Here is a 26,466-nt window from a genome sequence, read left to right on the forward strand (position 1 = left end):
GCACAATTACATCAAGATTCATAGTTGTCTTTCAACATCTATAAATAAATAATATAGTCATTATATTTAATTTTATTAAATCAAAATATTATTTTAATAAAAATTCTTTTATTTGACATGATTAAAATATATGACTAAAATATTGTATTTTTAAAATAAAAATAAAAATACATATATATTTTAATATAATTTTTTTAATTTATTTACGTTTAAATGGAAATGAATTATTTCTTTTATTTTATATTTTATAAAATTAATAATAAAAAAATTTCTTATTTTAATTTTGTTACAATTATATCCTATATTTTTTAATTTGACATTTTAAAATCATTTCAATTGTACTCTATTATTTTTTATACAGTTAAAAAACTAACAAAATTATTACATCACTTATCACTTGCGATATCAATAACGCATGTCAATAAAATTTAAAATTAATCGTCAAAAAAATTTATATTTTACTTTTATTACAATTTCACTCTATATTTTTATTTTTTCCAATTAAATTATGTTCTTTTTAATATATAAATAAATGTATTTTACCATTACTTATATAGTTGGAGATTTATGAAATTATCAAATTACCTTTTTTTATTATTAAATATATTTAAAAATTAATATTAATATTATTTAATTTTAATTTTTATCAATAATTTTATAATAATAATAATAATTTATTTTAATCTTATTTTGACTAAAATTTTTATCAACCGATTTTTCTTGAATCTGTCTAATATTTTTACTATTTAACATCATTTTTAAAATTATTATTAAGAAAATAATTTATTAAATATATTTTAAATACTCAATAAGTATTAAAAAATAATATTTAACATGATTCAAATTGAAAATATTAAAAATAATAAATAATTTTTAGAATATTTTTTTAAATTATTCTTTTTAACTTTCAAGTATAATATTAATCTGTCACTTTTTTTTAAATTATACTAATATTTGGACTAAATTTTAAAAATTTAATAAAATAAATAATTATCAAAAAAATTCTATACTTTTAGTTTTATTATAATTTTACTTTAAATTTTTAAATTATTATTAATTTTATCCTAATATTTACTCACATGCCATTGACATGGCGAATGACGTGATAATTTTATTAATTTTTAACGATATAAGTAATAGTAGAATATTATTGAAATAATTTTAAAATATCAAATTTTAATTAAAAAATAGAAAGTATAATTGCAATAAAATTAAAATATAGTTTTTTTGACATTAATTTTATTTTTATTGATTATTTTTTTATATGATAATAACTATTCCATATTTTTTATTAATATTGTATACGTTTATATATTATAATAATATATAAATTAATTAATATAATTCTAGTTAATTTTATTTTATTTTTAAAATAATTTTTTATTAATTATTGAGTATTTAAAATATTTTTTAATAGTGAATAAAAATTTAATGTTTTTTAAAATGAATATAATTAAAAGGTTAATAAAAATAAATTGTGTGTGAAAAAATTAAAGTGAAAAAAAAATTATGGGACTTCTAGTAATTGCACCATGTAAGAAGGGGAGTGGAAATATATGGAAAGAAACGCCAAAAGGCAAAAAGGAGCGAAATAAGGAAATGTGTCCTAGTATCACGTTTCCACCTCTTGAATTTCCAGACACTCTGAAAAACTGAAAAAAGGGGAAAAGCTCGCAGTCTGAGAAATCTTCGAATTCGTAAGTTCCCTTCGATTTTCTGTTTATTCATGTGCCATAGTATTCTTTTCTTAAACATTCTAATTAATTTGACTTGATCGAAGTTAAATTGATGTGAGATTCTTTTCAATCGGAAATTTTTATTTTCTTTTTCGATTATTGGTGCCTGTTTAGGTCCTTAGTTAATTGAATGAATTGAAATTGATTCGATGGAAGTCGATTGCGCTCAACAAGTTCTGTTTATTTATTTATTTTTGTGATTTTATGGTTTTCATGTAATATAACTGAAGCTTTGTTTGGTTGCTGAGAAAACTGGGAAAGGAAAACAAAGTAAAAAAAAAAAAATTCGGCTTTATTTTCTTGTTCTTTCGTGGATTTATGACCAACTTTATCTCTGTTTAAAAACATTGTTTTGCTTCTTGTTAGAAATTGAGCTTGGAAAATTCAATTGGTCAACAAAATAATAACTAGAGAAATGAAAATGATGACATAGATTTTACGTGGTTTGGTTTTCATTATGTGGAATAGCAGAATTTCCTCACTGCCCAAAACCCTAAGTAATCCGTTTTTCTCTCACTCTGGAAAATGCTCTTGGATAAAAGCTTTTTTCAGATTGCTTGATTCTGTAATCAAGAAGCGTTCTCTTTGTTGTAGCTAAGGTCTAAGGATAACATCCTCAAGATAAGGATAATCATTGATTAAGATAAAGATAGTAAATAATCAATATTAGGATAATGTGATGACTCAGTATGAGATGAATGATAGAGATGGGAACACAATGATGTGATTTTCTGGAAATCAACTGAACTTTTGTATTGTCAAAGAAATGGCCAACAGCCACCATTCATAACATACTCGGTGACAGTATTAAAATTCAATTTCCCAATCTAACTACTGAAATTAAAATAACAGAAATGAGGAATAGTAGAACCTTGCAGCACATATGAGTCTTAAAATCTATTAATTTTATTAACACAAAGTCCTTTGGAGACTTTTAGAACTCCATTTTCAGCAGTGTATTCGCGCTCATGAGACTCAAAGGCACCTAAAGAGATGAAGCTTTTCAGTCCGACACCCATGAAGGTTCTAATCTTATTGTCTTGCGTCTTAATTTGTTGCACCTTTACCGTTCTTACTTGTAATATTACCTATCAAAAACAACACCAGAATCAACAAAGTAAGTGGTGAACTAATCCTTATGGGGAAACATGTGATGGGTACAACCAGACTCAAGAATCCATTCAGTTTACTTCCTTTAAATTAGACTCGAAAATAATAGTTTCAGTATATATATATCAGTCTGTTTCAACGTGTTTTTATTTTTATAGTGCTTATTTTTTAACTTCCAATACTTTATGTTAATGATGAAATTTGTTTATATGACTTCTATACTTAGATCTGGATTTTGACGACTTATTATTTCTTTCTTTTTCTTGACTTGTTGCTTTAACCATTAAAATCTTTGCTTCTCCCTCTCAATGAGGTTCTAAATAAAAAATTTCTTAAACAATAAACATGATTAGACATCTTTGGATTTCAGGATTATCTTTTTAAAGCAACTGGTCATGGTGTGAGGATGGTAGTGAATAGACTAGCAAAGTAACTTTATCTTATGTTCAATTTCAACATCCATATTTTCCAAATCAATTAATATGGAATTTTAATTTGTCCAAGTGAGAATCTTGAGTGTACATTCAACCATGTGGAGAGTAGACAAGCACTTCTTGCGACAAAGCTTGTTGGCAAGACTTTTTGTCATGCATATTAACTCCAACTTAGGCCATACACTTGAAGTAATCTTTGTGAATAACTTCATAGATAGGTTCTTTGAGAAGCAAAGTTGGATTGTTGTCAATGTGTTAGCAGACCCAGCCTCAACAAGATCCAGCTACAAGTGAGAGCTGATGCTGCCACGTGTTGCTGAAATTTCAGTGTTGCTACCAGGTTTTAGTTGTCATTTTCTCAAGTTGTTAATTAGTCATGTAGTTAGTGGTTAAGCCATGTTCTTAATAGTTAACTTAAGATGTAGATTCAAGTTAGTTTTTGCTTTTCCTTAGTGGTAGGAGGGTGATACTCTATGTTGTTTAATTGTTCCTTATTTTTAGGAGATGGTAATGTCTTCCTCTTGTATTTAAGTGCAGCAACTCAATAAAAGAATTATGAGAACATGTTTTGAAGTTTTTGAGTATTTCAACTGAAGAGACTTTTAGGTTCTCTCGAAGGAGCTTTTTCTATTGCAACCTTAGGTTGCAAAAAGAAAATTTCATCCCTAGAATATTTTAGCAATAGATTTATAATTCGATCCATTTCTAAGGACCTTAACATTTTAGTATGAGAGCCAAGGGTTAAGGGTGACTCAATCCAACGACAACTTGATTGAATTCTTGCCTTGTTCTTGGAAGAGCAAGCTGCCAACAAGGCTCGCCAAGAAGAATTAAGTTTTAAGTTGGAATCTCTTATTCCTAACATTACCTGGTTCCACTCTAACCCAACACTTGTGATAGAGGGAAGCATCCACTCTCGCGTGTCCAGAGACAAGGGAGTAGTAGGATCAGTTGATTCAGATAAATCAAGCAATGGTATGACTGTTTCAAAATTCATCAAATTAGATTTCCCTCATTCCAATGGTCAAGAAGATCCATTAAGATAGTGGCTGAGTAGGTGTGAGCACTTCTTTTAACACTAACAAACTTCTGTAGAAGGAAAGGTCAGTATGACTTCTTTTCATTTGGAAGGTACAACTCAATTGTGGTTCATGTAGTTAATGCAGAATTTTCCTAACTTGACTTGGGAAGAGTTTAAGCACCATTGCAATCTCCATTTTGGGCCACTGATCCTTAGTAACAAATTAGGGGAGCTAGCAAAATTAAAGCATAGGAACAGAATAGTTGCCGGCTACCAAACCCAATTTGAGGTTCTTGTCTCTCGAATTGGAAGCCTCACCCTGGATTAGAAAATATAGTTTTATCTTAGTGGATTACAAGAATATATTGCTATTGAGGTGGAACTTCACCAAGCAATAGATTTAGTCACAGCCATGAGCATGTTAAGACTTTATGAATGGAAAAATTAGTCCATATGTGTTGTAAGTACTTTAACCAATTGTTTATCTCAACAAATAATGGAAACAAAAGGTACTTGAATAATTAAGCATAAACCACGATGATGGAATGATGACAGAAAGGACTTTATTTTAACCCTAATGAACCCTTTGCTGGGGACATCAGTGCAAGAAATTATTCTGGCTAGATTTAGTAAATGATGACTTGGGAGATGTTGCAATGGACCAACTACTGGTTGAATAGTTCCCAGAAATTTTCTAAGTTTGCGCTCGAGGACAAGCGCATAGCAGACCCGGCCTCAACAAGATTCAGCTACAAGTGACAACTAATGCTGCCATGTGTTGCTGAAATTTCAGTGTTGTTGCCAAGTTTTAGTTGTCGTTTTCTCAAGTTGTTAATTGTTGTCCTATTTTCAAGAGTCATATAGTTAGTAGTTAAACTTATGTTCTTAGTGGTTAATTATGATGTAGATAGTACAAGTTAGTTTTTGCTTTTCTTTAGTATAGGAGGGTGATCCTCCGTGTTGCTTAATGGTTTCCTGTATTTAGGAGATGATTATATTTCCCTTTTGTATTTAATTGCAGCAACTGAATAGAATTATGAAAAATTTTTTCTGAAGTTTTTGAGTACTTCAATTCAAAAGATTTTCAGATTTCGTCTAAGGAGCTTGTTCCATTGCTATCATAGGTCGCAAAAAAAAAAAAAATCGTCCCTAAAAAATTCTAGCAACAGACCCATAACTCTGATCATTTCTAAGGACCCTAACATGATGGTTTCTCAACTACTAATCAAATTTTGCATCTTTCATGATAGGTGGTTTCTTTGACTTGCCAAGCAAACCATTTTGTTACCTCTTTTTGGTAAGGGCTGCTTCCATTTGAATTCTCCAAATGCTGAAACTGATGTTGGCATCAAATTGCCCAAGATTGAATTTTGTCACGGTTGACATGGTATGAACACAATTGAATAACTAGGCTCATATTCTAGTTTGTTAGAAATTCAGTTGAGCGACCAAATAGTAAGCAAAGATATGAAAATGTCAATACAATGATTGGTTCAGCCTTCTAGCCTATGTCCACAGGTGAGAGAGTCCAAAGAATTTTCACTATGTGACTAAAAATGACAATACAATGATTTTATGTGGTTCAGCCTTCTAGCCTGTTTATGGGCCAGACAATCAAAAGAATTTCACTATTTGGAATCAAATAGTAAAAGATACTATCTTTCAAAATATCCTCACTCCTCAAAACTTAAATTATCATGTGTTTCTCCCATTCTAAAACAATGCTCTCAGATGCAAAGCTTTTCTTAGATTGCTTGTTTTTGGAATGAAGAGATAATGCTTAATGGTAAGGTTCTGAGGATAACCAATCATCAAGATTAACATAACTTGGCTTCTATGAAAAAATGATAATTATTACTTTTTAAAATGATGTTCGTAATCTCGATGTGGCTTGTTCATAGGAATTGATATGGAAAAGAGAAGCCATATCTAACAGTTTCCTCTTTTTCACTTCTTGCAATTTATTTTTAGAACTGGATCCTGAATACTGATCAGTCTAGAATCTAGAAATTTGGTAGACTTTATACTTCTTTATTTTAAATAATAATAGTTAATATTTTTTAGATATATCCTTTTCATAATCCTTTATTTAATTTTGGAAAGTGATAATAACATTTAAAGTTTATGGAACTTAATGTTGGGTTTCTAATGAAGGTCAGTGAGTTGGTGAAACAGTAAGTGACTGAACTGAAATTTCAGAGATCTGAGGAAGCTGTAGATATTATGGCTTGTAGAGGGTGCTTGGAGTGCATACTGAAGCTCCTCAACTTCTTGCTGACCCTCGTTGGTCTTGCCATGGTTGGTTATGGGATTTACTTATTTGTCGAGTATAAAAGAGCAGATAATGACACATCATTGGCTCCTGTGAGTGGTGATCAAAGTTTGATGCAGCTTGGTCGTCCAATGCTTATAGCTGTGTCATTTTCAGAAAGTATCCTTGATAAGCTGCCCAAAGCTTGGTATGTTTCCTTATTCATAATTGTGAGTTTAAATTCTTGATAGTTCAGTTGAGCTGTATGTGATGGTTGAAAACTTACTGTATTGTTTGGAATTGTAAAATTTGGATGCTTTGGCTGTTCTCAAAAGTGATATTGTGGTCTCTTTAGTTAGGCTCTTGGGAACGTGCTGGAGTGTGAGTTTGCTGCATTCCTCAAGGCCTTCCATTGGGGCAATAAGGGTAAATTAATGTGGAAACCATATTTTGAAACATTTGAAAGAAGCTTAGCTAGCTGGATGGAAGAGGAATTACTTGCCTGAAGGATGGCAACTAACTTTATTTTGAACTATAATTTTTTGCCTATTTATTTCTTGTCCATACCAGTGTTGTTAAAAGCGAAAAAAGGTGAGAGGTGAGGCATCAGGCGAGACGCCCTGCACAGAGGTGCCACCTTAGGGCTTAGACAGTGAGGTGCCCGCGGCGACGCCTCATAGAAGCAAGTTTTTTTTTTTTTTAAATGCTTTTAAACATCAAAAAGAAAAACCCTAGTCGCAATCCATCTCTTGCAAACAGCAGATAACACTTACTGCAGCAGCCAAAACACAAATTTCTTACTCTTTCTTGCTACCGATACCAGCAACCAGGTATGTCTTTCCTCCTCCCTCTCTTCCTCTCCTCTTCTTCTTTCTCTTCCTCTCTTCTCTCCCTACGGGACCTGCACAGCAGCATGTCTTTTTTTAGTTTAATTTTTCTCTCTTCTCCTTTTTTCCTTTCTCTTTCTCTTCCTTTCTTCTCTCTTTACTGGACCTCGCAGAGCAGCAGATCCTCCTTTTTTCTTTCCCCTTTTTTTTTTAAAAAAAAGTTCTCTCTTCTTTGCAAATAATATAGTTTTTCATTTGAATATATATGTTTTTTCCCTTTAAATATAGGTGTTCATTGATGTTTTTATATTTATGTATATGTATACTTAAATGTATAAAAAAATATTTGGCTTTGTTGCCTTTTTCAAAATGGCGTTGCGCCTCGCCTCTCCCCTCTTGCCTAAGGTGACAGCAGACCCTATTGCTGTAGTGTTGCCCTTGCCTTGATAACACTGCATCCCATTTGCATTCGGTATCTTTTAGTTTGCAGGCTTTCTAATGGGGTTGCTTTGATAGAGTGAGAGAGATGATTTTAAAAATAATTTGAGAAAACGAGAGGCGGATACTCCTTAGTTAATGCCAATTGGGGATCAAGTATATTCTTTTCTTCTTCTTTCCTTCTTTTTTTTTTGTTTTTTTGTTTTTTTTTTTTCCGAAAAACATCGCTTGGGAAGTGGATATGGAGATATGTTGCTGAGGGAAAATTCTTGGTGGGTGATGACTATCGGCATATATTGTCTAGAGCAAAATGAGTGTCAAGTAGGAATAGAATTGGTGTTTGTTTGAACGAAATGACTCAAATGAGTGTATTTCATTGTCTCGTAGGAATCTAGTGGGTGTAGGGTTACAGAAGCATATTGAAAGGGGTTTTATGACTTTTTTGGTTGTATTTCTTTTGAGATGGCTTGTGGATCCTCTATAAGTTTTGGAATTTTTCTTAATTAGAAGAGCTTTGTTTTCTTTATTAGGATTCAGGAGCAGGTGAAAACTTAGATGTGTCAACTTTTGCATTTTAGGGAAGGGCATTTGCCAGTCATGTACCTTGGTCTACTGCTGGTATCTTCTATTGTTAAAAAAGTGCATTTTACTTCGTTGAGAGAATCAGTACTAGATTCAATTCCTAGGCTTCAAAACAATTGTCATATGCTGCAGGGTTCAGTTGATCAACTCAGTGCTTAGAAGTATGCATGTCTATTGGAGTTGTGTGTTTATCATTCCTATGGCTGTAACCAAAGAAATTTTAAAAAAATGTAGTAACTTTTTTGTGGACATTAACTGGGATAGGGGAAGAAGGGGGTCTGTGGCTTGGGAGAAATCTGTAGGCCTAAAAGGGGAGGAGGGTTAGGGTGAAAGAAACTGGCCTTGTAACATAGCAGCAATTAGGAAGCAGATCTAGGATATTCTAACTGTTAAAACATCTTTATGGATTGCTTGGGTTAATCACAACAAGCTAAACGGATGAGTTTTGGGGGGATTACGAAACACACAGGATGCAAGCTGGTCTTGGAGGCACCTACTGAATCTGAGGGGTTTGTTTAAGAAGCTTATAAATATGAGTTGGGAAGCAGAGAGTTCACACTTTGGTATGATCCTTGGTTGAATGGCACCAGTGAGATTGAGAACATGAGGTGAGAATTGAGGATACTGAAGTATCTAAGAAGGCTAACGTGAAGGTTTTGTGGAGGAGAGCCCAATGGAGGTTAGTAGACCCTATAGATACTGAGACTGAGCATGCTTGGGAGGAGGTTAGATCCTATAGGATAAGGGAGGATCAGGAGGATTCTATTCATTGGAGGGTATCAACATCTGGCACCTACTCCATAGCCAGTGCCTGGAAGGAGTTGATAAAGTAAGAGCAATTGTGTGAGCTGGTCGAAACTGGTGTGGGGAAAAGGCCATGATCCTGGGCATGCTTTTATTGTTTGGCTGGCTATTCAAGGTAGATTAGCAGTGAAGACAAGGTTGGCAAAATAGAATCTTGCAGTGGATACCTTATGTTGCTTTTGCATGAACACGGACGAAACTATAGAGCATATTTTCTTTAAATGTCACTTCTCAAGCAGAGTTGGGAAGAATTCTTGCACAAATGCAGCATTAGGAGACCCAAAATGAGTCAGCTGGTTCACGAGGAAGGCTTCAGGTAAGGCCCTGCTGGCCACTGGGAGGAGAGTTGCTTTTGCAGCAACTGTTTATTGCATTTGGTGGGAACAAAATCAGTTAATTTTTCAGCAGAGAGGTGTTGATGCAGATAGAATTTTAAAGGAGGTTGGTTTGACTATTAGAATGAAGTTTATGAATGAATGGAATGGAATGTAAATAGTAGAGTGAATTGGAATAACTGGATTTAATTTTCTTATTTGTGTAGGGCTGTGCCCTGGGTTTGGTTGTGTTCTGTTTCTTTGTTGTAGAGTGTTTTGGTGCTCATTGCAGCTGTATACCCGTGTTAGAGTACGGCGAAATTGCATATCAGGTCTTTTACTTGAGATGTATATGCCTCTACTGGAATGGGACTGTTTTGTTACTGCTGGATGGGTGACCTGTTTAGTTTTGGGAGGTTGGACGGGCTGTTGAATTGCACAAATGCTATTAATCTTCTGCTGATGCTGCTTATATGTTGCATCTATGGAGTCGCATTACTCATGAGTGTGTTATGAATAGGGGATATACTAGAAGGAGATAAGCTGACTGTAATAGGCATGAAGTGGCAGAGCAGTCAGCTTATCTCCTTGAAGTATTCCCTATTCATAACAGAGTGCTGCTGATGTTTTGAATGCCATTTGAGACTGCAGAGTTGTTTACTGTCTTTGATGGCTAGTTTCTTTGGACTGCAGGTTATTGATTATGGGTGAGGTGCTCTCCTGTGCTGAAATACTTTGAATGAAGGGTTGAGAATATGGGGTACCTTCTTGAGTTATGGATGGCATTGGCAGAATGTATGATGGATTTATTTCCAGGATGGTGCAACAAATTGAAAGTTGTGTATCGGGCTGTGGTTGAGCTACACATGGTGACAGTTTGAGTGTTTTCACTCTAGTTTCTTCTTCTTGTTTTGTAGTTTATATGCTCAAGATCTGGTTGTCTTCTTGCTGTTGGTTAGTGATTAATTTGTGGATTTAGTTTGGTTGATTGCTGCTATGTTAGAAAAATGAGTTTGCACAGGGTATAGTTCATGGTTTTGCCTGTCTTTGCATAGACCAAATGTAGATAGGAGATTGCTGTACAGGTCTTTTTGGTTTGTATAGTCTTTAGCTGTATGCAGTTCTTTGGCAATAAATTCTTGTTGACCAAAAACAATATTGTTTTGGAAGGAATCTAAATGATAGTAGGTGGAGAGAGTGTGTGTTTTGATAGAAACCTTTGTGTTCCAAACTGCATTTGTGGAAGGTTAAGTTTAGATGATGTTGATGAAGAAAGGAATTTTAGTGGAAAGTCTAATTCAAATAAGTGCCTTCAAAAGCATTGTATTGTGTTTTATCTCTGCTATTTATTTTTAATATATTTATTATCAAATATAACTTATCTTGTAAATGTTAGCTTGACGGAAGGAGATTCCTAATTATGAGTTCTATTATAAAATTAGATTGTTAAAATCACAATCACAAAATTATAGGATACTCTAGTCTTAGGAATTTATGACTATGGCCCACTTTTATTAGAATCGAATAATTCTAGATTGTTACGAATAGTAGAAAGAAATAGGAAGGCGCAATAGCTGAGAGAATAGTTAGAAATGGAGGGAAAAATATTTAGTCCTTTGGGAACTATTTAGGAGCAGTTATTCTAGAGGCAGCTTGTTAGATTTGGCGGGAGAGGTAGTTTTCTCTAGTACAATACTTGATTATCTCTAAAATTCTCTGTGTCATAGTTTTTCTCTCTCAGAGCTTTTCTCTCTATATTTCTCAATCCCTTTCTTCTATTCTATTCTATAGTTCTTCTCAGTAACTGTCTTATCAGGGTTTCGTTCCTAACATTTGGTATCAGAACTTGTTTGTGGGCTGTATCTGCAAATCAAACCCTTTGAATCAGAATCAATGGCTAGAGATAATGTGGTGAGCCATGAGGCTGTCAAGTAGGCAGCCTTGGAGGGAAGATGGTGTCTTGCAAGACAAATCTTGAGAAACCAAAGAAGAGGGGAGTTGTTGAGGGCAGAATTTAAGTATGAGCTAAATGGGGTTAGACATGAGCTGGAAGGAACTAAAGAAGAAGGGGTTTTGAAGATCAAGAAGGGAAGGAACTTGAAGATTTTTGGAGAATTTTAGAGTATTCTTGTATTTCACTCTTGATCTTGATTTACATGACTACTTATACACAAAGAATGACAACTAAACAGGAAGCAAATAATCAAAAAATAATTACAAAATTAATTAAGAATCCTAATCCATAATCAAATCAAATCATATCAAATAAATCAACACTGCCTCTCAAGTTAGTGCATAGATATTGCACATGCCCAATTTGCAAATCAGATTATGGTAGATTCGATTGTTGATCTCTTTAATAAACACATCTGCAAGTTGCTCAATAGAAGTCACATGAATTAAGTTTAAGACACTGTCTGTTAATTTTTATTTAATGAAGTGCGGATCAATCTCAATGTGCTTCGTTCGGTCATGTTGAACTGGATTTTGTGCTATATTGACGCCAGTTTTGTTGTATCAATATAAAATTATCTTATCTCTCTCGGGCAATCTCAGCTCCTCCAATAACTTCTGCAACCATAAAAGTTCACACACTCCTTGAGCCATTACTCTGTATTATGCTTCAGCACTTAACTGAGCAATAACACTTTATTTTTTACTCCTACAGGTGACAAGGTTCTCTCCACAACTTTGCAGTAGCCGAGAGATCATGCCTAATCTGTATCTGTAAAAGCTTCAACCGTAAAAAAGTCCTTTATCTGGCATAGACTTTAGGTATCTCAAGATGCGAAAGACAGTCTGCATATGAGTCTTGCGAGGGTTATGCATGAATTGGCTAACTAAGCTAATAGCATAGGCTATACTTGGTTGAGTGTATGAGAGATAAATCAACTTCCCTATCAATTACCAATCTCTAATATTTTCCAATATCCACGGACTCACTAGTTTCTGCTTGTATCTTGTGATTACTTTTAATGGGAGATTTTGTTGGTTTACACTTCCAATATATCAGTTTCTTTTAAAATATTCAGAATATACTTCTTTTGGAGATAAAGATTCATTTTTCTAGTCTAGCCATCTCAATATCTAGAAAATATTGAAGCTTTCCTAGATTTTTTTTATTTCAAATTCTTGAGCCAACAATATTTTTAGTCGAGTCATTTCCTCTTTGTCATCACCTGTCACCACCATATCATTAACCTACACAGTAAGAGGGGTGATCTTACCCTTGTGATGTCTAATAAACAGAGTGTGATCAATATTGCTCTGTTGGTAACCAAAGGACATCATGACTCTGCTAAACTTGTCATATCAAGCTCTGAAGGATTGTTTTAGCCCATATAAAGCCTTTTCTAACTTGTACACCTTTTCGTGTGTCTTCTCATCAGTGAAACTAGAAGAAATCTCCGTGAACACTTTTTTCTCTAAGACTAGAACTCTCTCGCTGAACCATATTATTTAGAATCACAAAATTTGGGATTACCTCTTCTTGCTCATTATTCTCCCCTTGAAGAGGTGAGTGGGTGGTACTGAAGTAGGGTTCAATTTCTCGGAAGGTAATATCCATTTTGACAAAGTATTTCCTAAATGGAGGATGATAACACCTATATCCGTTCTATGCCGAAGAATATCCAACAAACACACATTTAAGGGCCTTAAGGTCTAACTTTCCCGTTGTCCTAGAATGGACAAAGCAAACATACCCAAATACTTTTGGTGGAACAACGTATGAATTCTTTCCTTGTAGAACCTCCAAAGGAATCATAAAGTCAAGGGCCTTGAAGGGTATTCTATTAATAAAATAAGTAGATACAAGGACTGCATCTCCTCAATATGCTTTGGGTAGATTCATGGTGAACATAAGAGATCAAGCTATCTCCAATAGATGCCTGTTTTTCCTTTCACCGTCGTCATTTTGTGCACTAATATAAGGACAATTTGTCTGGTATTCTATCCCATTTGTCTCCAAATAAGCAGAAAACCTACTATCCATATATTCTTTTTCATTGTCGATTCTCAAAATTTTCACCTTAGTATCAAATTGAGTACAAATCATCTTGTGAAAAAGATTGAAAAAAAAAAAGACATCACTTTTAGCTTTAATCAAATAGATCCAAGTCATTCGAGTGCAACAATCAATAAAGGTAACAAATTATTGATTACCAGACAAGGAAACAGTTTGAGTAGGCTCGCAAACATCATAATGAATAGTCACAAAAGGAATTTAGCTTTTATTATGACTCAAAGGATAGGAGGTTCTAGTGTGCTTAGCATACTCACAAGCATCACAAAATAAAGAATCAAACTGAGTTCTAGCAAACAAACTAGATAAAGTTTTTCTAAGATAAAAAATGATGTATGTCCTAACCGCCTGTGCTACCTGTAGTAATTCCTGATTGACATTCTTATTTTCTCCAAAACAGGCTTGAGATAACGAAGAACTTGGATTACCTTCCAACATGTATAGGCCATCATGCAGTCTATTATTGCCAATCCTCTTCTCTGTGAGAAGATCCTGAATAACACAATAATCAGGAAAGAACTCAATTTTACAGTTAAGAGCATTAGTGATAGCACTAACAGGTAAAAAGTTAATAAGAAAATAGAGAATATGAAGGATAGATGATAATTTAATATTGAGTGTATAAATAACTGTCTTTAGTTAGAGAATGAAAATAATTGAAAAAAACCTTTAGAAGAGTCTGTCATGTGTCTATTCGCACCAGAATCAATAATCCATGAAACAGTATCAAGAGAGAAGCATTATCTGACTTTACAAAGTTAGATGTGGCATCAGAGTAGGAGAAAAATGTGTCAATATAAGATAGGAGGCGCATGAGACTCTGAATTTTATTAGGGGAAAGAAACTCAGTAGTTGTTGTCTCCTTAAAGGGCTCCTCCACAGTTTGTGCTAAATTATCTTGAGCTCTAGAAGTTTCTCATTGTTTCCCTCTATGACTTCTAGTGGGACAACCATGTAACTTCTAGCAAGTCTCCTTAGTATGCCTCAGTTTTCCACAATAGTCAGAGGCTGCAGTGTGCTCAAACTAGTAGCCAACCCAATCTTTTCAACTGGTGCAGTATAGAGCATAGCATGTTTGGCGATTTTCCTCTTATTGAACATGGACATGGGCCTCTTCTAGAGAAGGAAAAGGATTTTTCCCAACACTTGGACCCGAATTGGATCATATTTGTTATTCAACCTTACAAGAAAATCATAGATCCGTTCCTTTTCAATCATTTTTCGAAATTTGATTGCATCTCCAATACAATCTGCCTGGAAGTGATAGTAATCAAGCTCCTGCCATAAGCCACATAACTCAAAATAATAACTCAGAATAAAATTGGGAGATAATCATTTCTTCTTGCTTAGTACCATGGATTTTATTTCGAATATCATAAATTTGGGCAGCATTCCCAATCTTGGAATAAGTTAAGGACAAAGCCTTCCATATCTTTGCAGCAGTATCAATTAACAAATAGGACTTAGAGATATGAAGTTGCATAGAGTTAAGTAACCATGTCATAACAAGACAATTATCTGAGTCCCATTAAGAAAAATCTGGATTACTCTCATTGATTGCTTTTTATTACGGGTGACAGCCCTGCAATCCTCTAGCCTTGATAAACAACAAACAAAACTTTGACAAAGCAAGAGAATTGGTTCCATCAAGTTTTACGGGACTAATTTACAAGGAAGGATATCAGAGTTAGAAATCGAGACATTTTTATCTTCTGCCATGGTAAAAACAAATGAACTGTGAAAGAATAGGAGGTACCCAAGATTGTACAAACAACAGAAGCCAACCGAATCACCCAAAGACCCGGTAGCGGCATGGCAAGGCCGGAAAGAGGGTCAAAATCGGCGTCGGAGTGATCGGAGCAGCGAAGCAGTGTCGAACGGTGTCTCACGCCTCGGGAAGGGAGGCGCGTGAGTCTCATGCGTGTGCCTTTCCAGCGTCGGAGTAGGCAGTCTGGCCAGCGACGGTCTAGCAATCTTTCTGGTGCCGGCCGACCGTTAAATGTAGAGAAGTCCCTAGATAGTGTAGTACTAAAAAGGTAGATCTAGGATTTTGAAACCCTAAAGAGAAGAAATTGATTTTAAACCCTAAAATCAGGAAAAAGCTCCGATACTATGAAGATTTTTGGAAAATTTTAGAGTATTATTATATTTCACTCTTGATATGTACAAGTGATTTACATAACTAGTTATGCACAAAAAGTGACAACTAAACAGCAAAAGAATAATTACAGAATTAATTAAGGATCCTCATCCGTAATCAAATCAAATCATATCAAATAAGTCAACAAATTTCTGCTGGATCTCAAGAAGTGAAGGGAAGCAAATGGCAGGGTTGTCTTGTCAATCCCGAGGGAGATTTTTTCCTTCTCAAGGCAAGGAGCAAGGGAGTTTTCAGTCTGTAAATGATTTGGGTGAGTTGGGATTACAAATTTAAGAAGGAAAACTGATTTTAGGTGGATGAGTGCTTTATTATTACTGGAAAAATAGAAGACGCCAAAAGGAAAGTGCAGCGCCCAAATTCAGGAGCATATTGTATTATCCTCGACTCTGAGTCTGACTCTATTGAAATTTCAGAAAAAAAAAAAGTATATCGGATGCAATTAAAACGATATGGACTTTACAAGTCAAATTTAAAAGGATTTCTTTCATTCTTGAGACTCCTGAGGAGGTTTTTCATAAAGAAAAAGATAAAAGGAATTGGAGAAATGGGCAATGTTGTAAGGAAGTGGTATTATTTTGAGAACCATGATCGTTCATTTTGTTCTTGTGATTTCCTAATTTCCATGTTGCATAAAAGGGAGGTATCAAGAAGGCCAAAGAAGAAATTAATCCTGAAGGAAATTGCATGCGTTATTCTTAAAGAAGATGTGCATGAAAGCTGGAGAATGCGGAGCACAAGAAAGTGTTGGGAAATTTCTGCAAATAATCAATATCAGCAAGTTCTCAAAGCTCTCATTCGCCAAAATACCAGCTGAGGTCCCACTTGGGAAGTCAGAACCCTCATTGAGGCTCCAATCAGACTTGTACATTCCTGAGGATGATAATGTTCTCAAGGGAGGGTTGTTGTTACAAAAGCAGCTGAGAGAGTAGTTAGAAATGGAGGGAAAATAGTTAGTTGTTTGGAAAGTGCTTAGGAGCAGATATTGTAGAGGCAGGTTTTTAGATTTGGCAGGAGAGGTAGTCTTCAGTGTATAAAAGGAGATGAAAATATCTAATTGACTTATCGAAGAATCCTTCTAATACATACTCAATTCCTCTCTCAAATCTCTCTTTCTTTTATGTTGTCTCTCAATATTTCTCAATCTGTTTCTTCTATTATCTTCTATGATTTTTCTTTTTCTTGGTAACTGTCTTGTTATGATTTCATTCCTAACATGGATTCTCCTTAATCTGCCAAGTTCTAATTTTGATCCATTTTCCTGTGCAGGTTTATTTACTTATTTATTGGTGTAGGAGTGGTTCTCTTCATCATCTCTTGTTTTGGTTGTATTGGATTTGTGACAAGAAATGGTTGTTGCCTCATTTGTGTATCCTGATTACACATTTTAGTCTAGAGAACTTTATCATTGTGAAGGTTATCTGCTGAAAAATGCAGTGTGAGATTTAGGTTTCATCTTTTCATTTAGTTCTCTTTCAATTTCCTCAAAGTCTCATAATATGATATTGCAGCTAAAAAGTCATATATACAAAAATTCTGCCCTACCTTCAATTTAAATTTTATATGTCTTTTCTACCCTATTGAAATTTGCGTAAATGATAAATTTGTTAAAGATCCTGCAATTCTATGTTTATCCAAAGGGGTTGCATCTTATAGGACTGAGGAATTTTTAGTACATTTTACGTGTGCATGCCTCTATTACATATTATAGAAAGAAAAGAAGAAATGTTATTAAAGGTTATAAGTAATTTTGAGGAGGGTAGCATAAGGATAGTTTGGGTATTACTTTCATAAAGTTGTTATGACAGGTGGTAGTTTGTTACACAGCTGTATTATTGTTACAGAAACAGAATATATAGGGGTAGCACACAGGTAGAAAGGTATTAAGATTCATCAATATAAAACTCTCCTTCTATTCCTCTCAATTCTCAAATTTCTTCTCCCTCAACGCTCTTGGTACTATTTGGCAATCGGGTATAGTATATTTGGTATAAGAGCTTGTTACGATTTGAGTTTTGTTTAGCTTCGCAATATGACAAGGTCTGTGGTGGTGGGCACCGACTCTGTGAGATTGGATGAATTTGAAGAACAATTGCGAGCCATACAGGAAGAGTCCAGGAGGAATCTGGAAGTGATGAGGGAAGAGATGAGACAGAGTGCAGTGGAAACTAAGAATGTAATTATGCAAGAACTTCGATCCCTTCTATCAGGGATAGTGAATGATAAGGGCAAGGGAGTAGCTAATGAAGAAAGCATGACTCAGGATGCAATGTTGGCTGGAGGAGGAAAGGGGATCTTGCCAACACCAAAGATAAAGGAACTCTAAAATCAGGATCAGGGTTTTGGGTCTAGACATACTTTCAGAACAGTGTTTGGACCTCTGTCAGGTCTTGAAGGTAAACATAATTATCTCTCAAAAATTGAGGTAATTACTTTTTATGGGAGAGAACCTAGAATATGGGTAAGGAAGTGTATCAAATACTTTGAGGTTTACAAAGTTCTTTGTGAAGAGAAAGTGGGAATTGCTAGTCTATTTTAAATAGATAGAGTTGATGCTTATTATCATAACTGGATTAAGGGTAGGGGTCCTCATTCTTGGGATGATTTTGAAAGGAAGTTGTGCAGTAGGTTTGGGGATCAAAGGTTAGAGGATATTGTGGAGGAGTTTATGAAAATGAGACAAGAAGGGAGTGTAAAGGATTGCCAAGATAGATTTGAGGACCTACGGATTAGAATGGAGAGGGTGATGCCTCATTTGGGGGAGGATTATTTTCTTGGTGGTTTTATTAGGGGGTTTAAGGGATGAAATCAGACCCATGGTGAGGATGCTAAAACCCACAAATCTTTCTCATGCCTTTGAGATTGCTAGATTTCAAGAGCAACTCTTGGGATATCCAAAAACACCTTCATACTTCCAAAAATCACCTTAGCATTATTCTAAGCCAAACACTTACAACCAGAATTTCTCTTCTTATAAAACTAATCAAACACCTATAAATTACCTTTATCCACCAAAACCTCCCAACCAAGACACGGGCAATAGTCCAAAAATAATTTCTGCTACCTCTAAAATTCAGCCAAATAGCAACCAAAGCCAAACGTCAAGCAACAACCCAACCCCAGTTAGCCAAACACCCAACAAGACTAATCAATTTCAAGGGGGTACAAGGCAACTTAGACCTTGTTTCAAGTCTGGAGAGAGATATTTTCTTGGGCACCAATGCAAGCAAAAGTCTGTGATGGCTTTGCAAGGTGAGGATTCTGAAATAGAAGGGTTTCAGGAGTGGCATGAAGCACAAAAAGGAGAGGGAGAAGTGGGAAAAACAGAGGAAATGACCATTTCTCTGAATGCAACAGAAGGTAATGAGACTGGTTCAACTGTGACGCTTATTGGCCAATACAAGAGCTGGCAGTTGGTGATATTGGTCGACAATGGGAGTAACCATAGTTTTATGGATGCTTGGGTGGCTGCTGAATTGAAAGTACCTTTAGCAAAGGTTCCTCATATTGAAGTAACAGTGGCTGATGGAAGGAAAATGAAGTCACATGTGTCCTGGTTTCACTTGGTGGGTTCAACACTTTAAGTTCACATTTGACCTTAGGGTTCTGGATATGGGCAGTTTTGATATCATTCTTAGGGTGAATTGGATGAAGTTATTTGATCCTATCCTATTTGATATTTCCATCAGTCCTCAATCTCCTTTATGAGGCAAGGAAACTAATTACACTATTTGGGATAGAGCCTCTAGCCTCTACTACTAGGATGTTACATTACAAAGATACTGAGCAATTGTTACCGTCTAAACTTCTCCCACAACTCTCAAACTCATCCTGCAGGCTTGTAATTATTGTTAGACCAATACCAAGCTATTTTTCAGCCACCTTCTAGTCTTCCACCCTTTCGAAATCATAATCACTCTATCCCTTTACAACTAAACAGCCAGCCTTTTACTATAAGACCCTACTGATACCCACGTTACCAAAAAAAAAAAAGATTGAAAAGCTTGTCACTGAAATGCTAAACAACTCCCTAATTTAGCCTAGTACAAGCTTCCTCCCCTGTTTTGTTAGTCAAGAAAAAGGATGGATTATGGATATTTTGTATGGATTATAGAAAATTAAACAGCCTTATTATTAAGAACAAATTTCCTATCCCTATTATAGATGATCTACTTGATGAGTTACATGGAACTAATGGAACTAAGGTCTTTTACAAGATGGATCTCAAGGTAGGATACCGCCAAATTAGAATGGATCCACCGGCCATTCCCAAAACTACCTTCAAAACTCACCATGGACATTTTGAGTTTAAGGTAATGCCTTTTGGGCTTACCAATGCCCTTGCTATTATCCAGGCCCTCATGAACCATATTTTTGAGCCTTTAATTCATAAATTTTGTTCTAGTGTTCTTTGATGATATACTAGTTTACAGCATAGATTGACTCCCAACAACAACAGTTATTTGCTAACAAGAAGTGTTTGTTTGAGAGGGCTTAAATTGATTACTTGGGGCATATAATTTCTAGGGCAGGAGTTGCTACTAATCCTGCCAAGATACAGGTGATGAGATCTTGGCTTGTGCTTCAATCATTGAAGGAACTTAGGAGTTTTCTTGGCTTGTTGGCTACTATAGAAACTTTGTGCAGCACTATGGTCTTATCAGTAGGCTTTTGACTAACCTATTAAAGAGAGATGCTTTTCGGTGGAATGAAAGTGGCACAAATTGCTTTTAAAACTCTTAGAGAAGCAATGACCATAACACCAGAGGATTTTACCCAATCTTTTGTGGTGGAAACGGATGCAAGCAATGCTGGAATGGGCGCTCTCCTACAACAAAATGGGCATCCTATTGCCTATATTTCTAACGCATTTGGTCCTAAAAATCAGGGGCTATCGGTTTATGAAAGAGAATTATTGGCCATCACTTTTGCTGTCCAGAAGTGGAGACATTATCTTGAACAGGGTCCCTTTTATATCAAGACTGACCGTGAGAGCATTAAGTACTTGTTAGAACAGAGGTTGCATACAAACTTGCAATTAAAGGGTGTTTCTAAGCCCTTAGGCTTGGATTACAGAATTCTGTACATAAAGGTGGTTGAAAATAAAATAGTTGATGCCCTTTCAAGAAGACATGTGAACACGGCATGCTTGGGTGTTCAAGGAACTTCTGTATTATAGCCTGTTTGGATGACTTATTTGGTGGACAGTTATGAAGGGGATGAGCATGCTATTGCCTTATTCTCTCAGCCGCCGGCTATCATTAGCACAGCTCATGAAGGTTATGCTATCAAGAAAGGGCTTCTTTATTACAAGGATAGGTTGTATGTGGGTTGCGGAGGCAAATTGAGAGCACATCTACTAGCCTTAGCCTTATATCATGACTCCAATCTAGGAGGGCATTCTGGTATTCAGGCTACTTATCTAAAGCTTAAGAGGCATTTCTACTGGACGGGGATGTTTAAAGCAATATTTGGATGGGTTAAACAATGTGATAATTGTGCAAGATGTAAGCCAGAGCACTGTGTTAATCCTGGGTTGTTGCAACCATTACTTATACCTTCACAATTTTAGCAGCACATAAACATGGATTTCATAGAGTAGCTACCTAAATCAGGGAGTAAGGATACCATTTTGGTGGTAATTTGCAGATTTTCTAAATATGCTCACTTCCTTCCCCTGGCCCATCCTTTTTCTGCTACTAATGTTGCTAAAGTCTTTTTGGATTCTGTGGTTAAATTACATGGAATACCATTGTCTATAGTCTCTAACCAAGACAAAATTTTGACTAGCTTGTTCTGGAAGGAGCTTTTTAAATTGTTGGGTATTTCTCTCTGCTATAGTTCAGCTTATCATCCCTAGAGTGATGGACAAGCTAAAAGACTTAACCAGTGTTTGGAAGGATATCTGAGGAGTATGACTTTCACAGCCCTCTCTAAATAGAGCAAATGGCTTCCTTTGGCTTAATGGTGGTACAATACTAACCCTCATAGTGCCATTGGAATGTCATCTTTGAAGTCTTATATGGGCACCTTCCAGCTCCTTTGGCTAACAGACAGGAGACACCTGAGTTGGCTTCTGTTACAGATCTTTTTATCAAGAGAAAGGCCATGACTCAATTGCTGAGAGAGAATTTACAGGCTGCATAGTTGAGAATGAAACAACAGGCAGATAAAAAATTATCAAAAAGGGTATTTACCATGGGAGATTGTGTGTTCTTGAAGCTGCAGCCTTACAGCCAAACTTCCTTGGCTCTGAGAAGATCTCTCAAGCTTTCAGCTAAGTATTATGGATCCTTTCAGATAATTGCAAAGGTTGGTTCAGTAGCTTACAAGCTGCAACTCCCTCCCACATCAACTATTCACCTAATATTTCATGTCTTTCTCTTGAAGAAACAACCGGAGACTAGTGTAATTCCCTTGCAAGAATTACCAGTTACGTCACATGATCAATTTCTGGTTACTCCTGAGCAGCTTCTGAAGCAGAGAACTATTCTCAGGAATGGCCAGCGAGTCTTGCAAGGGTTAATTAAATGGATCAATCTACCTATTGAAGATGCTACTTGGGAAGACAAGGCTTTTATCTCAGCACAGTAGACAAGAAGGTCCTCGTGGGGAGGGTATTGTTACATATTATAGGAAGAAAAGAAGAAATGTTATTGAAGGTTATAAGTAATTTTGGGGAGGGTAAGCATAAGGATAGTTTGGGTATTATTTTCATAAAGTTGTTATGACAGGAGGTAGTTTGTTACACAGCTGTATTACTGTTACTGAAACAAAATATATAGGGGTAGCACAGGGGTAGAAAGCTATTCAGATTCATCAATACAAAGCTCTTCTTCTACTCCTCTCAATTCTCAGATTTCTTCTCTTATTTCTTCTCTCTCTCAACGGTCTCAGTACTGTTTGGCAATCGGCTACAGGACAGCCTCCTGCCTTTTCATTTTATGATGACTGATTTCCTTAAGCAACTATAGTATTCAGTATTGGTTATCATGTTGATATTGGTAGAATTGGGATCTGCAGCCTTCATTTTCTTTGACAAAAGTTGGAAAGAAGTAAGTCTGTCTCTCTCTCTATATATATATTTCTTTTTCTTCTTTTTTTTTTTAAAAAAAAAGGGAAAGAAAACATATTATAAATCTTAACCTTGTTATCTTGGCCATGCTATGATTTTGTTCTTTAGGAACTTCCAACTGACAAAACTGGTGATTTTGACATGATATATGATTTTCTGAAAAAAAACTGGAACATTGTGAGATGGGTTGCTCTTGGAGTAGTTATTTTGGAGGTAAGCACGACATAATCCCATTTGCTTTTGTTAGGCTTTTGATATTACTCTAATTACCTGGCTTAAACTGAGCAGCGGATGTGGCTGAGTGTTTGCTAATCCTTTTATGAGTATCACATATCTTGTAGCCAAAAAGTTAAAAGATGATCATGTGTGCTTTCATCATTACTCATCTGTGTTCTTAGTCATCTCATTCTCCTTGCTGTCACCATAGGCACCATTTTGTTTAAGAGAAAGCATGTTGCTACATTAACAACATAGTGCGAAGTACTTGTCAATATATGTTAAAATTTTACTTTTGTTGATAAAATGTAAACTGTTTGTTAAAAGAAAAAAAATGCATGTGCAGTATTTGTGAATGGGGACAAATGCGAGAGAATATAATGTGGCATGAAGTTCTTGTTAGAAGCTCGCTGATATGTGGTTCATTGACTTTTTGAGTTTTGTTCTTGAAAGACTTGAATAAGTTCATTGTTTAGCTGAAGCCTTGATTGTAAAGGACAAGTTCCATATTGACAAATCAACAAAGCTATATTGGAAATTCATTTTCTTCTCTCCTCAAGATATAAAGATTCTACACGTAGGGCAGAGAAACTGAATGGTCCATATTCCCATAAACATTTATTTTCTAAAGCACCATTTTCACTAAAGGTAGGTTGGAAGATGATGTTCCATATCAATGTGGCAAGGGGGATTCTTTGTCCTATTTTAAGGAAGTTCCATCTCTGTTGAGAATAATGATTCTTTATACCTCTTCTGCTATTTTTCTCCTTGATGTGTTAATTCATTGCTTGCTTATGTGTGTATTTTTTTATTATCTTTTTTATTTTTCTTTGGGTAAGTTGCTTACTTATGTTTTTTTCTGGTTAAATAGTAAAACTTGGAGCCCACACAATTTAGACCATTGTCTCTTACCGTTCACTCAGAAAAGTATACTCTGTTATATAAATTTGGGCATTTGAATTTTGGATAGCATAATTTTGATGCACGGAGAGGAGAGGCTTCACAAGTAATTTGATCACAATGGTGGAATTATGTTATTTTCAGGGACCTTAGCAAGTAAAATGAGTGACAAATGATTACCCAGGTTGCAAATATCTCTTAATGTCATGAATTAAACCCATACTGTATGCCTTATAGGTTGTTTATAGTGTGCCTTTTTGCTTCAAAGGGACAATAATGGCTTTCATACTGCCTGTTACAACATAAAAGTTGAAAATGAGCCTAAGCTTAATTGTTTTGAGTGTAATTAAATGAAACTATTAGTTGTATTACGTTGTACAATTGGCTACTTGCATTTGAAACTATTATCGCCTCGTGCATAGTTTTTGAGACATTTAGTAATTAAATGGAAATGAAAAGGATCAAATTTTAATTCCTGTGATATTTTTATCCATCATATAGTTATATCTGGCAATGTTTTTCCTTAATCCACATGGTTTTGCTGGTGCGAATCATTGGTGTAAAATACAGTGATTGCTGATATGGGACTGGCTCCATAGTCCATATTGTAACATGTGATTTTGACTTCACTGGTTCTTCTGTAATTTTCAACTGCTAATCAAGGAATTGCCTTGTTTTTTGTGTTTCGATGTCTCATTTACAATGAGTTAACATACTCTTGTAGGCTCTACTTTTCGTGTTAGCCCTTATTGTTAGGGCTGCAAACAGGCCAGCAGACTATGATAGTGATGATGAGCTTATTGCCCCAAGACAACAGACCCGCCAGCCTTTGCTTAACAGACCACCAGGCCCTGCAACAGGTGTGGCTGCTGCTGGTACCCTTGATCAGCGACCTAGCAGAAATGATGCTTGGAGCGCGCGAATGAGGGAAAAGGTATGATTTGTTCTGAGCTAACGTTTTTCTCTTGGGGCATATATGGTTATCCATCTGGTGGTCTTTGATTATTTGTATGGGTGAGTATATCCAAATATGCAAGTTCCACAATTTGGTGCACAAGTTAATTTTCATGAGCCGAGTATTTTGATTTCCTTTTTTCTTAAAATAAAAAAAATTCCCTTGCAGTTGACATTTGTGATGTGAATTGCTTTTGTTGTATTCTTCCATTGATTTGCTCATGCTTTGTTGTTGACATTATATTCAGAGTGATGCTGGTATAATGATGGAAATTTGTCTTCCAACTCATTTTGTTGTTATATCTGCAATATTCCATTTATTTTGGTTCACAGTTTGCACAACCTAGAAAATGTATTATTTGCATCTCGTTCAAGAACTTAAATGTCCAAATTCGGTGATTTGACTAATATTTTATGAGTTGTCACATGCTGCCAATTCCCCCTCCTTTTCCTCCTTTAAGGATACCTGATTTCTTGATCATAGCGTACTTTAGTGTACATTGTTATATCCCATTATCTGGTGGGCCAGGCCTCAGCTCTGCATCGATTACGTGCAGACAATTTTGTAATCTCATATGATTGAAGACAATTTTTATTTTTTTTTGGGTGATAAATAGTTGAACAATCAGATGAATGTCTTTCTCATAGCATTGATTCTAATCATTGTACTTTTGTTATTTTTTGTTGTCCAGTATGGACTTGATACTTCCGAGTTCTCGTACAACCCGTCAGAGTCACACCGGTTCCAGCAATCGTCCACAGAGTCTGCAGAAGAAAGGAGCCGATGCACCATCATGTGATAACTTATGGGTCTTGCTGGAATTGGTTTTTTTGGAACCAGTCCGTGGACAAGGATATGAGAGTTCTGTTGCTCTGAAGTTTGTATATAATAGACATTGTTTTATAACTATTAGTTTAATATTTTAATATTTTTACGTAAACATGAAATTTATATTAGCATATAACTTGGTTATATTATGTCTTTATCATCCGATAATAATCAATGTTTTAAATTAGAACTCTTATCTATTAATTTAATATTATTTAAATTAAAATTTATTTTAAAATTATCCCATAAAAATTAAAATTTTTTTACCAACTTTAAATTAATCAAGACAATAAAAATTATTGTTCATTTTATAATTTTGATATAATGGTTAATATTTAGTAATATAAATAATTTATTATCTCATAACATAATATTATTAAATTTGTTAATTTTTTATAATTATTTATATATACGTATAATTAAATTTTAAAAATTATTAAAACGGTTAACATTTAAAATTAAGTTGATTTTTAAAATTATAATCCATCACTTCAATGATTTACAGTTTTTTTTTAACAATTTTGAGTTAATTTTTTAATTATTTTTAAAATTTATTAATATTTAAATGTGTTATTTTGATAATTTTAAATGAAAATTTTATTTTTAATATCTCATAAATTAAATATTTATTTAATTAATTTAAATAAATTGAGATAATAAAAATTATAATCCACTTTAAATTTGAGATATAATTATAAATAATTAAAATAACTTCTTATATGATAATTTTATATATCAAAATTATAAATCTTTTATAGTTACATAAAAAAAGTTTTTAGATTATATTAAAACT

At 34.7% G+C, this 26,466-nt stretch overlaps 1 protein-coding gene across 9 annotated transcripts; it reads left to right on the forward strand.

Annotated features, from left to right (window-relative positions):
* Positions 1-1,547: 1,547 nt before the first annotated feature.
* LOC110604620 (tobamovirus multiplication protein 2A) lies at positions 1,548-25,860 on the forward strand. Of its 9 annotated transcripts, none has more exons than XM_043952623.1 (8): positions 1,555-1,697; positions 5,552-5,688; positions 6,501-6,760; positions 16,969-17,068; positions 22,674-22,754; positions 22,883-22,987; positions 24,615-24,824; positions 25,537-25,860. In XM_043952623.1, exons 2-8 carry the CDS (start codon positions 5,629-5,631, stop codon positions 25,642-25,644), a joined length of 924 nt encoding a protein of 307 aa, XP_043808558.1. In that variant the 5' UTR covers positions 1,555-1,697; positions 5,552-5,628; the 3' UTR covers positions 25,645-25,860. The 9 variants fall into 9 exon arrangements, with proteins under 9 accessions (XP_021598562.1, XP_021598565.1, XP_043808558.1 ...); XM_043952625.1 differs by having other exon boundaries at positions 1,556-1,697; positions 5,552-5,598; XM_043952624.1 differs by having other exon boundaries at positions 1,557-1,697; positions 6,456-6,760.
* Positions 25,861-26,466: the final 606 nt, after the last annotated feature.

This window comes from Manihot esculenta, chromosome 17, assembly GCF_001659605.2.
Source record: "Manihot esculenta cultivar AM560-2 chromosome 17, M.esculenta_v8, whole genome shotgun sequence".
In the NCBI taxonomy this organism is placed as follows: Eukaryota; Viridiplantae; Streptophyta; class Magnoliopsida; order Malpighiales; family Euphorbiaceae; genus Manihot; species Manihot esculenta.